This window comes from Callorhinus ursinus, unplaced genomic scaffold (assembly GCF_003265705.2).
Source record: "Callorhinus ursinus isolate GAN/ISIS: 27379988/994484 unplaced genomic scaffold, GSC_fseal_2.0 scaffold116, whole genome shotgun sequence".
NCBI classification, from domain to species: Eukaryota; Metazoa; Chordata; class Mammalia; order Carnivora; family Otariidae; genus Callorhinus; species Callorhinus ursinus.
In genome coordinates, this window is record NW_027397178.1 from 516,418 (window position 1) to 528,328 (window position 11,911).

General features: G+C 37.3%; 1 protein-coding gene across 1 annotated transcript; it reads right to left on the minus strand.

The window, feature by feature from the left end:
* Positions 1-4,245: 4,245 nt before the first annotated feature.
* On the minus strand, positions 4,246-9,670 carry LOC112833264 (olfactory receptor 11G2-like). Its single transcript, XM_025884330.1, has 2 exons — positions 9,651-9,670; positions 4,246-5,149 (listed from the first exon to the last, which is right to left on the minus strand). The coding sequence occupies exons 1-2, from the start codon at positions 9,668-9,670 to the stop codon at positions 4,246-4,248; spliced, it is 924 nt and encodes a 307-aa protein (XP_025740115.1).
* Between the last annotated feature and the right edge of the window lie 2,241 nt (positions 9,671-11,911).

Consider the following 11,911-nt stretch of genomic DNA (forward strand, 5'->3'; position numbering starts at 1 on the left):
ATTAGTATAACAACTGTACTTTGTTCTTTAGAGATTGATTTTTATATTTCAGTACCTAAATGACATTTTTTATTGTTCCCTGTTTCTCTTTACATCTATTTATCTTAATTGTCGAATTGTAAGTTATATTATATCTTGGAGCCATATTTATCTTGATTAAGGATGCTCATCACTCAGTATGTCTGTAGGTGTGGCCAATTATAAATCATGATGGGGTAGTAAATGCCCTATGGAACATCTGTTCTAGAAAGCTTCTTTTCTGTGTATTGAGGTATACTTGTAAATAGATTGTGATCTACTAATGGTTAAGTGCATTTTTCAGAACTTGTAATGCTTTCTCACCCCTTAATACTCTTGGGTTTTATCTGTACTCTTTTTATACTTGCTCCCATATCAACTTACGATTCCTTTGTTTATAACACATCTTGTCCATTTACCCCTTATGACCCCCACAAGAGAAGGAAATATGTCTTATTCACTTCTTTGTATTAGTCATCTTCTAGCTCTGTGCCTAGCATGTTAAATATATTTAATTGTTTTAATGAGTAAGTGGTCATGGAGGAAAATGGTACAAGAATAAAAATATAGCCACTTTCACTTTTTCATATTTTATTTACTCTCATAGGTCCTCAGAAGAAGACATTTCTACTTTGTTCTAATAGAACCAAAGAATTTTAGTGAGATGATAAGAGGTCAATTTTCTTCTTTTTCATTTTCCATTAACAATCAGTCCTCTTCCTAATCTCCCAAAGAATCAAAGAATTATGAAGAAATGTTTCCCTGGTTCTAATTTCATAGTGGAATAGTTTTAAAATTTATATTTTAATGTTATCATTAATTGTTTAAATGTATATTTAAATCCAGTACATGCTTATAGAAAGAAATTTTAAAAATACAAAAGTATAGGCAATGAATGTCTTCTTCTTTCCCTGCCCCAGACAACACCCAGTTCTTTTTCTCAAAAATAATCACTGTTCTACTTTTTTCTTTCTTCTTCAACAAGCATATAATGTAATTATGAGCACAAATATATACTTACCCATAATCTTTCTCCACATGAAAGATAGCCCAAATAGAGATTTTTTTCATCTTGCTTTTCATTTAATGATGTACTTTGAGGATAGTTTTAGATCAGTAGACATGTACAGATCTTCATTTTTTTACAGTTATAGAGTATATTTCATTCTATGGCTATATAGTAATTCAATCAGTCTTAATTGATAGGAACTTAGATTGTTCTAATCTTTTGCTATCAGAAACAGTAGTCAATATTCTTGTACATATGCCATTTTTCTTATATGTGAGTATACTACTCAGATCAATATCTAAGAGTGGAATTACTGAGTCAAAAGGAATGCCCTTTAAATTTTGATAGTTTTTGTTAAAATGTCCTCCATAGCTGTTGCAGCAATTTACCTTCTACTAGCAAAGGAAGAGATTGCTGTTTCCCCCAACATCATGTTTGATCTTTGTCAATTTTTGTCTCTCTAATTCTGAATAAAATAGAATGTGTTTTTAGATATTTGAAACATCTATTTATTTTTTTCATATATTTGTCACTTTTTCTTTTGTGCTGATGCTATTTTCTTATTGATCTGAAGATTTATATATATAATATACACATATTTAAATATATATAAAGATATTAATCTTTTGTCTATAACTGATGTTACCATGACATGTTCTGGAGGGCAGAAATTTAAGCTCAACCAGAAGAATAAGGCCAATTTTTGTTGTTGAAAGGATAATAGAAAACTTTAGGTTGTGCCATAGAGTTATAACTCATAAATACAAATGAAAAATTAGAGGCTAAATTATCCCTATTGAATATAAGAGAAGAGACTTTCTGCTCTCCCCCCTTTTTTCTTGAGCATTTACTTTAGAAAACTTGTAATTAATTTTTTCTGTCTTTGAAATGTATGTAAAAATTAAAGAAACTAAACACGTCTTTTTTTAAATGTTGTTAGCCAACATATAGCAATCATTTGTTTTTGATGTAGTGTTCAGTGGTTCATTAGTTGCGTATAACACCCAGTGCTCATCACAACACGTGCCCTCCTTAATACCCATCACCAGGCTAACCCATCCCCCCACCCCCCTCCCCTCTAGAACCCTCAGTTTGTTTTTCAGAGTTCATTGTCTCTCATGGTTGGTCTCCCCCTCCGATTTCCCCCGCTTCATTCTTACCCTCCTGCTATCTTCTTCTTTTTTTTTCTTAACATATGTTGCATTTTTGTTTCAGAGGTACAGATCTGTGATTCAACAGTCTTGCACAATTCACAGCACTCACCATAGCACATACCCTCCCCAATGTCTATCACCCAGCCACCCCATCCCTCCCAACCCCCACCCCTCCAGCAACCCTCAGTTTGTTTTCTGAGATTAAGAATTCCTCATATCAGGGAGGTCATATGATACATGTCTTTCTCTGATTGACTTATTTCACTCAGCATAACACCCTCCAGTTCCATCCACGTCATTGCAAATGGCAAGATCTCATTCCTTTTGATGGCTGCATAATATTCCATTGTGTATATATACCACCTCTTCTTTATCCATTCATCTGTCGATGGACATCTTGGCTCTTTCCACAGTTTGGCTATTGTGGACATTGCTGCTATAAATATTGGGGTGCACGTACCCCTTCGGATCCCTACATTCGTACCTTTGTGGTAAATACCCAGTAGTGCAATTGCTGGATATATGGTAGCTCTATTTTCAACTGTTTGAGGAACCTCCATACTGTTTTCCAGAGTAGTTGCACCAGCTTGCATTCCCACCAACAGTGTAGGAGGGTTCCCCTTTCTCCGCATCCCCGCCAACATCTGTCCTTTCCTGACTTGTTAAGTTTAGCCATTCTGACTGGTGTGAGGTGGTATCTCATTGAGGTTTTGATTTGGATTTCCCTGATACCGAGCGACGTTGAGCACTTTTTCATGTGTCTGTTGGCCATTTGGATGTCTTCTTTGCAAAAATGTCTGTTCATGTCTTCTGCCCATTTCTTGATTGGATGATTTGTTCTTTGGGTGTTGAGTTTGATAAGTTCTTTATAGATTTTGGATACTAGCCTTTTTTATCTGATATGTCATTTGCAAATATTTTCTCCCATTCTGTCAGTTGTCTTTTGGTTTTGTTGACTGTTTCTTTTGCTGTGAACCGCATCTTCTAAATGAGCCTCTTGCCTGCTTCATGACTCAGGAATGTCTTTGTCAAGGACCTAGGAAGTCTCTGAAATGTAATCATCAAAGTGGGTAGTGCCTCAATCTCCCACTTTCTGTGGGGGTATACGAGCATGGCTTTGGTGGCCTATCTTCCAAACTGCAAAACTATCTCAGGTAGTATAGACAGGTTTATTTTTCCATTGTAGGAAGCCACTTGGCAAACACAGATGACCATCCCAATTACTGAGTGAATCTAGGATGAACTCTGTGTGACAAAGGGTGCTGTCAAGTCTTTCTTGAGGACTAGTTATTATTTATCTTGAGAACATTTTTGTAAATGGGTTGTATTTGCTTGGTTATGTAAAGGAATGAGATTTCTTTCTGAAGAGATGTCAGAGAGGAATTTGGCCAACATGTTGGGGACAGTGGAGGTGACATACCAGATCTCTAGGAAGGAGAATTTGGCAAGGAAGATGTACATGGGAGTGTGGAGTCTCTGATTCCAGTACACAGCACAGATGATAGACCCATTGCCCATATATGATACACATATTCCCTTGCTTTAATACTTATTCAATAATAAAACTGTTTTATTCTCTTCTACCACTGTGGAGAGGTTTTCTGGCTTGGCAGGAGATGTTTTTAATTCTATTTCTCCAACAAACTCAGTTCAGTTTATCACTCTAGGACCTAACAGTTGTAAAATTAGGGAGATGGAATGCATCTTTGAGATCCCTTATATAGCCCCATAAAATCTAGGAAGTAAGTATGGTGTATAAATTTCAAAAACCATATAAACAATTTTCTGAGTGATGTGAGTCTTCTTTTTAACTAAGAAATTAAGAACTGACTGTGCTTAACTGTAGTCAGTTAAGCATCTGCCTTCAGCTCAGGTCATGATCCCAGGGTCCTGGGATTGAGCCCTATATCCAGCTCCTTGCTCAGCAGGAGCCTGCTTCTCCCTCTCCCTCTCCCTGCTGCTCCCTCAGCTTGTGCTATATCACTCTCTGTCAAATAAATAAAATCTTAAAAAAAAGAAATTAAAAAGATTCTGTCCCCAAATCTTTTAAACCAAGACTTACTTTTAGGTTCCCAATAATTTCTTCATAGCATGTTTCATGTCTTTGTTCCTCAGACTATATATTACAGGGTTGATGAGTGGAGTAACTATGGAATAAAACAAAGTCACCATCTTCTGCATCCCAGCTTCATACTCAGATGTTGGGCTCACATACATGACCATCACTGAGCCATAGAACAGTGAAACTACAGCCAGATGGGACCCACAGGTGGAGAAAGCTTTTCTTTGTCCAGCTGCTGAGGGGACCCTCAACACAGCTCTCAGGACCAGAGTGTAGGACCCCATGATAAAGAGAAAGGGAATAAATAAGAGCAGAGAACTTAAGGTGGAACTAGTTAACTCTATTACAGGGGCTCTAGTACAGCTGAGGGCCAACAGGGGACCTGGATCACACAGGAAGTGGTCAATGATCCTGGATCCACAGAAAGACATTTGGGAAATGATGATGATGGGAATCAAGAACCAGAAGAAACCAAGTATCCAGCAACTGACCACAAGATTGGTACAGAGATGTCCTGTCATAATGGTTGGATAATGTAGAGGCCGGCAGATGGCAAGGTACCGATCAAATGCCATAATAGCCAAGAAAAAGCATTCCGTAGAACCCAAGGAGAAGAAAAAGTAGAACTGGAGAAAGCACCCAGAGAAGGAGATGACCTTGGTGTCAGAGAGGAAGTTGGCCAACATGTTGGGGACAGTGGAGGTGACATACCAGATCTCTAGGAAGGAGAAGTTGGCGAGGAAGATGTACATGGGAGTGTGGAGTCTCTGATCCCAGTACACAGCACAGATGATCGACCCATTGCCCATGAGGGTCAGGAGGTAGACAACAGAGAAGAGCAGAAAGAGGAGGATCTGCCCTTCCCTGGAGCAAGGGAAGCCCAGGAGGATGAAGCCAGTGATGGTGCTGGAGGTGTTGGGGGTGTTGGAGATTTTCATGGGTCTGGGAGCTGTGAAAAGACCATCACATTATTGAATGTTTGTGTAGATGGGGACCAGATATGCATTGAAACCACCCTGTGGAATGCAATAAACACTTATATCTCAGTAATTACTATTTTTGTCTAATCCTGAAATATTGTTCTAGCTTAGTTGTTGGACTGAAAAACACAAGAAGCCAGTGTCTATCAGTGGATAGACAGATGTTTCTTTATTGTGAAATATATGTGAACATGCTTAATACATAAGCTTATAACTTTATTATTATACATAAACCTCCGTAGTAACTACCACTGAGATCAAGAAATAGACTATCACTTGCACCCTAGAATCTTCCCTCATGCTCCAGCCCAAGCAGTATCCTCTGTCTCTCTATCCTTCCAATTGTAACATTCTCCTTTCCTTATGGTAATCACTTCCTTGTTTTTCTTTATTTTAATAACTAAGTCTACATCCCTAAATGAAAGTATTTGGTTTTGCTTTTCTACTTTACATAAATGAAATTATCCTTTTGGCTGTCTTCTTTTGTTCAAAAGTAGGTTTGTGAAATTCATGTTGTTGCATTATCTGTAGTTTCCCCATTTTTACTTCTCTATATTATTACATTCGATGAATAAGCCACCACTTAGATGAATTATTTCCACTTTGGAGCTATCAGGAATAATTCTACTATGAGTATATAGTTCATTTTTCCTGGTTCACACTTGCACTCATTTCTATAGGCTGGACCATAGAATGTGTGTATCTTCAAATTTATTAAACTAAACAGTGTTCCATCATTATTGCACTATTTTTCACTTCCATTGACTGTATATAAGAGCTCTGATTGTCTACATGCTTTTCTTAAAGACTTTATTTATTTATTTTCCAGTGAGAGACGGGGGGGAGAGTACAAGCAGGGGGAGTGGCAGGCAGAGGGAGAAGCAGGCTCCTTGCTAAGCAAGGAGCCCGATGTGGGACTTGATCCCAGGGTCCTGAGATCCTGACCTGAGCCGAAGGCAGACACTTAACCGTCTGAGCCACCCAGGCACCCCTGTCTACATTCTTTTCTAATGTTAAGGTCAATGTTTACCAGGCCCTGGGGAATGCTATATAGACTGTGCTTTAATGGCTTCTCCCTTTTTTGATTTCTTCTGGTGGTACTGGACTGGGTAGTTCTAGTCTTGTCAGTACTTTTTTTCCAGAGTAGGTGGTTATATCAAAATTGTTCTGTTCTCAAGAGAGAGTAGTTCAGAAGTGAGAGAGAGAGAGAGAAAAAAAAAGGAAACTGTCCCCAAACTTGAATTATGAGAACATTGTAATGCATGGTGTAATTTAGAGCCAGATCTGGGAAGTTTGTTGTCCATTTTACATGAACATTGAGCCTTGTGATCAGCCTTATCACTTAAATAAGGCATTTCTTTTCTGTACCTACTTTTCTGATATGCCTCTCCCAGGAGAGAATTCTTTGAAGTGGCTCACTCTGAAACATCTTCCTGAACAGGACATTTCATAAAGAACTTTTTCATAGGCTTGAAATCAGTTTGTATAAGCCACTTTACCAGAAATGATTGGGAATTAGCATAATGCTTTGCACTTAGGCAGCTTTTAATAAATACTGATAAAATGAATGAATAATGCACTTTTTTCAGTTCCCAGAAAGAGATCACACCAACAGAGCTACTTGTGAGCTGACTCAGATTGTGTGGCCTTGGAGCAGCAACCCTTGAGACTGTTGGGAATCACTTTTCTATTTTGAGGGAGTTAACAAGTTCACTTATTCTGTGTGGTAGTGCAGTCTACCACACAGGAGCAAAACATTCAGGAGCAAAACATTCAAATTGTAGGAAATAGCTGCAGCTTACCTCTGTTAATGTAGTTCCCCAGCCACCTAGGGTAGATACAGTTGAGGGATAGGATGAGCATTAATGTGGTTTTGTGGAAACACGTCATTGATGGTTTGGGTTGGGGATATGACTATAAAATTTTCTATTTTGTAGAAGTGTTCTATTTCTATTTCTATTTCTATTTCTATTTCTATTTCTATTCTAGTTATATGAACTGTTGAACCTGATACTATTGCTCTAGTGCTAAGGTACATGTAGTGGGAAACTTGAAAAGAAGAGAAAACTTTAATTTTTTGCTCCCTTCTTGTCACTGTTTGGGAGCCTTAAGGCAGAATGACCTTGGATGATTATACATTTGCATAATGGCTTTATGTTTTTCTGAGTTAAAAAAACCCCACAAAACACAACCTTTGTTAAATAATCCTACCCTCAACCCTGGGTCTTGGTTATGACAGCCTCTGTAAATAGGGCATGCCTAAAGAACATGAAAAATATCCATTTGCATTATCTGGAATGTAGTATCAGTTAATCAAATTATTTTTGAGAGTTGGCATAGTTATCCAAGGAGTCTGACAGTGGTCTGTCAGAATATTCAAAAACAGTAAGATTTCCCTGAATAAAATGACAGAAGGTGTCAAGGGAGAAGTAGTTGATGATAGTGTATTTTTGTGTTGATTTGAGAGGAAGATTTATGATAGGGGACCAGCAAACTGAGTAATAGTTTGGAACTTGTAAACTGTGTACAAAAGCTTCCCTCTCTGAGCCAGACCTATTTCTGTATTTTATATGATTTTCATGACATGGGGAACTCATGTGGCCAATAAAGTTTCCCAGGATCCTGCTAGTTTATGTCTTATATTACAGTGGGTCTTTTAGTGCCTCAGCTGTGGGAGCAACAGGTTCTGGTTCTTGTACCATAGACTTACACTTTCTAAATGCCCTTTCCTCTCTGATTTTAAGAATGCATGACTTGGGACTAAGTTTCACATACCAAATATTCATCTTTTGAAGGCAAACTTAAACCAGACATAAAATATCTAATATACATTTGCATTACTTTACCCTATTCTCATTCAGGATGAACATTTTCAGAATGTAGTCTTTTCGGAAGCAACAATTTTTCCAAATGCCCTGTTCTTTGAATGGGGCTGTTAACAAATGTTGAAGCCATGACAATACATAACTGCTAATGAAAGGAAGGAGGGACTCAAAAATAAAATTTGCTTTAACATGTGCAAGCTGCTTATGGACTCTAAATTCCATAAGGTTGAAAAAAGTCCTTTTTAAAAGGCTTAACAGTTTTAGTACCAACTCAGAGAAGTCATTCAGTTTTCATTAGGTCAAAATAATTTATTACTAATTGTGGTTGGGGCATTTCCTTCCTTCTTTCCTTCCTTCCTTCCTTCCTTCCTTCCTTCCTTCCTTCCTTCCTTTTTTTCTTCTCTCTTTCTTTCTTTCTTTTTTTTTTTTCTTCTTTTTTTTTTTTTTTTTTTTAGTAGGCACCATGCCCAGGATGGGCCTTGAACTAAAGAACCTGAGATCAAGACCTGAGCTCAGATCAAGAATCAGATGCTTAACTGAGCCAGCCAGGCACCGCTATGGTTGGGGCATTTTTAATCAAAGTGCTTTGTAGGATATTTCTAAAGGTTATTTTTGTAATAATCACTTTGTCCTCCCCCTCAAAATATTTTCAGCACTTTGAATGGCTTAATGTTTGAGAACTTAAACTTTTCCTGGTTTAGTCTAATATTGCATCTCTTCCTTTCTTTTACCCCTCATATCCAATTCATCAGCAAGATGCTCTGCTTCTAAACTATGACTCATGTCATACAATTCTCTTTGTCTTCACTGTTGTCTCCCAAGTTCAAACGACTATCCTTTCTTCCTTGGACTTCAGCAGCAACCTAACAGAACTCCTTGCTTCTACCTTAGTTCCTCTACCCTCCATTTTCCAAGCAGTGGCATATAACTTCCTAAGAACAGAAAAACCAATCATGTTAGACTTTTGAGTAAAACCATTCCCTCTCAGAGCAGTTCCGTGTCAGGAAGTCTCACAAAGCTACAGGAATGGCCATCACCATTTTATGCTCAATCTAATATATTTAACAGGACTAATTGCTACTCACCTTTTATCACTTAGCTCCTCTGTACAGAAGAAACTATGTTTACCTGCCACAAGTCTGAGCAGGAGCTGTTAAAACAAAACGAAACAAAACAAAACAAAACAAAAAACTGGTGGATTCCCGCTGCGTTGATCGCTGAGGGCGCTGTGAACATCAGTGTGTTTATGACCCCAGGCTGAGTTAATAGACGGAGTTAATGCACAGCAATCATCTTTTTTTTGGTTTACTTGTTAAATTAGTCAACTCAGGAAAGGTTAAGTTGGACTGAGTGAGTGAGTGAGCTAGGTCATGTGATACACAGTTCAAGGAAGACATTTCCTGATCTTGGTTATGTCTATGTGTTGGTCTGTCTCCATAGCCAGTCTGGAGATATGACAACTCAGTTCCCACCTTGAGATAGTTTGTATAGTTTCTTTTTTTTATTTTATTATGTTAATCACCATACATTACACCATTAGTTTTTGATGTAGTGTTCCATGATTCATTGTTTGTGTATAACATCCAGTGCTCCATGCAGTACGTGCCCTCCTTAATACCCATCGCCAGGCTAACCCATCCCCCACCCCCTTCCCCTCTAGAGCCCTCAGTTTGTATAGTTTCAATGAGGGTATTTTAACATCTGTAATGTTGGGTAATCTGTAGAAAATACTGAAGAGTAAGGATAATTTTCCTGATTGGGATGAGTGGTAGGCAGCTGTGCATAATGGAAAAAAACACTGGATTTAGAGTCAAGAGCTTTTTTTATTAGTCATAGGAAATTAATACTCAGTTTCTTTAGTGATAAAGTGGGCCTAACAATGCCCTTTTTAAAGGGCTGTTGTAAAGATTATTGAGTGAGATAAATCCCTGTAGCAGTACCTTGACCACTGCCTGACCAGTAAAAGCTTAAGAAATAATTGGTTGTATGTGTATGGCTGTAGCAAATTTGAAAAGAGCTGTGGATGGAAGCTAGTAGATTATGACTTTTGCTCTTCTAAACACTTCAAAACCTTTTTACCTGGATCAGCAGAGGGAATTCCAAACTGAAGCTTCTCAAAGTTTCTTTTTTAATTTTCTTAGAGAGAGGGCAGTAACCAGAGAGGAGAAAAGAAGTGGAAATGGTTGTGATAAAGATCCTTGATTGTGTTTGTGGAAGGGTGGAGGGGTTATAAACAGAGCCTGCCAGGAAGCTAGCCTTATTGGGGGGATCCTTGAGGACCCATTTACTGCTTCTAAAAGGAAAACAGTGTCAAGAGACATCTCTATGCTTGTTATTCACTTCCCTTGGGGGCCTACCTTAATTTCTGCGTGTGTGTGTGTGTGTTTTCCTATACAAGTTGAAATAGTTTCCTTGCTTTAAATCTCATACAGGTGGAATGATATATTAACAAATCACTTGATTGTTTCATTAATTAATCAACCCACAAGTCTATCTCTAACTTCCCTAAGTGTTGCCCTTTGCAATTCTTCCCTTCTATCCCTCCCTGACATCACTCCCCAGGTAACCACTGATATTTCTCTCATTGTAGATGTTTGCATTTTTCATAGCTATATATATATATATATATATATATATGAAATATATATATATGGAATCATACCTTATGTATTTTTTTTGGTCTAGTTTCAGCACAAGTATTTTGAGATTCATCTAAGTTGTATCTATTGATGCATTATTCCTTTTTATTGCTGAGTCATATTCTGTTGTATAGATAGGAATTTGCTCATCTGTTCAGCTTCTGATGGATGTTTGGGTCATTTCCAATTTTGTGTCATTATAAATCAAACTGCTAGGAACATTTGTGTATAAGACTTTGTATGCACATGCTTTTTTCTCTTAGGTAAGCAGCTGGGGGTGTAATGGCTTTATGAAATGGTAGATGCATGCTTAACATTTTAAGAAACCGCCAAACTGTTTTCCAAAGTGCTTGTACCATTTTACATTCACACTAGCAGTGTATGAGAGTTCTGGTGCCTTTATATCATCACCAACACTGGTATAGTTGGTCTTTTTAATTTTAGTGATTCTGGTATGTATAGAGTGGTAGCTCATTGTGATTTTAATTTGTAATTCCCTAACGACTAGTGATGTTGAATATATTTTCATTTGCATGTGTTCTGTTCAATGTGTGCTCAAATATTTTTCCATATTTTTATTGGGTCATTTGTTTTCTTATTATTGATATTCTGAGTGTTTTTTAAAATACATTCTGGATGCAAGTCCTTCAACAGATCTAAGCTTTGCCAATATTTTCTCCTAGTCTGTTGCTTGTCTTTTCATTCTTTAATTGTTTCTTTCCAAGAGCAGATATTTTTAATTTCGGTGGGGTCCACGTTATGAATTTGTTGTTTTATGGACCATGCCTTTGGTGTTGTATTTAAGAAATCTCAGCCTAAGCCAGGGTCACAAAGATTTTTCCTGTGTTGTCTTTTAGATGTTTTATAGTTTTAGGTTTTATAATCAATGTCCCATTTTGAGTTAATTTTTGTGTATTTTGTGAGTGTTGAGATACTGTTTATTTTTCTGATATGGGTATTCAATTATTCCAGCCCCATTATTAAAATTGCTATCCTTTTTCCACTGAATTGCTTTTGTTTAAAATAGGGACTATTTCTGGATGCTATTTTCTTCCACTGATCTGTTTGTTTAACTTAATGTCAATACCACATTGTTTTGATCATTTGTAGTTTTATAATAACTCTTAACAGTGTTACCCCAACTTTATTTTGTCTAGTGTAAGTCCTTTGCATTTTCAAATAAATTTGAAAATTAGCTTTCTAATTTCTAACAAAAAAACCCCA

What these genes read in the sequence shown, in the direction of transcription:
- LOC112833264 (XM_025884330.1), bottom strand. Translation starts at nt 9,670, where the DNA reads ATGGGTATTAAGGAGGGCAC. An exon ending in ATGGGTATTAAGGAGGGCAC is followed by an intron (nt 5,150 to 9,650) that starts GTACTGCATGGA and finishes CAACACCTCCAG; the next exon opens with CACCATCACTGGCTTCATCC.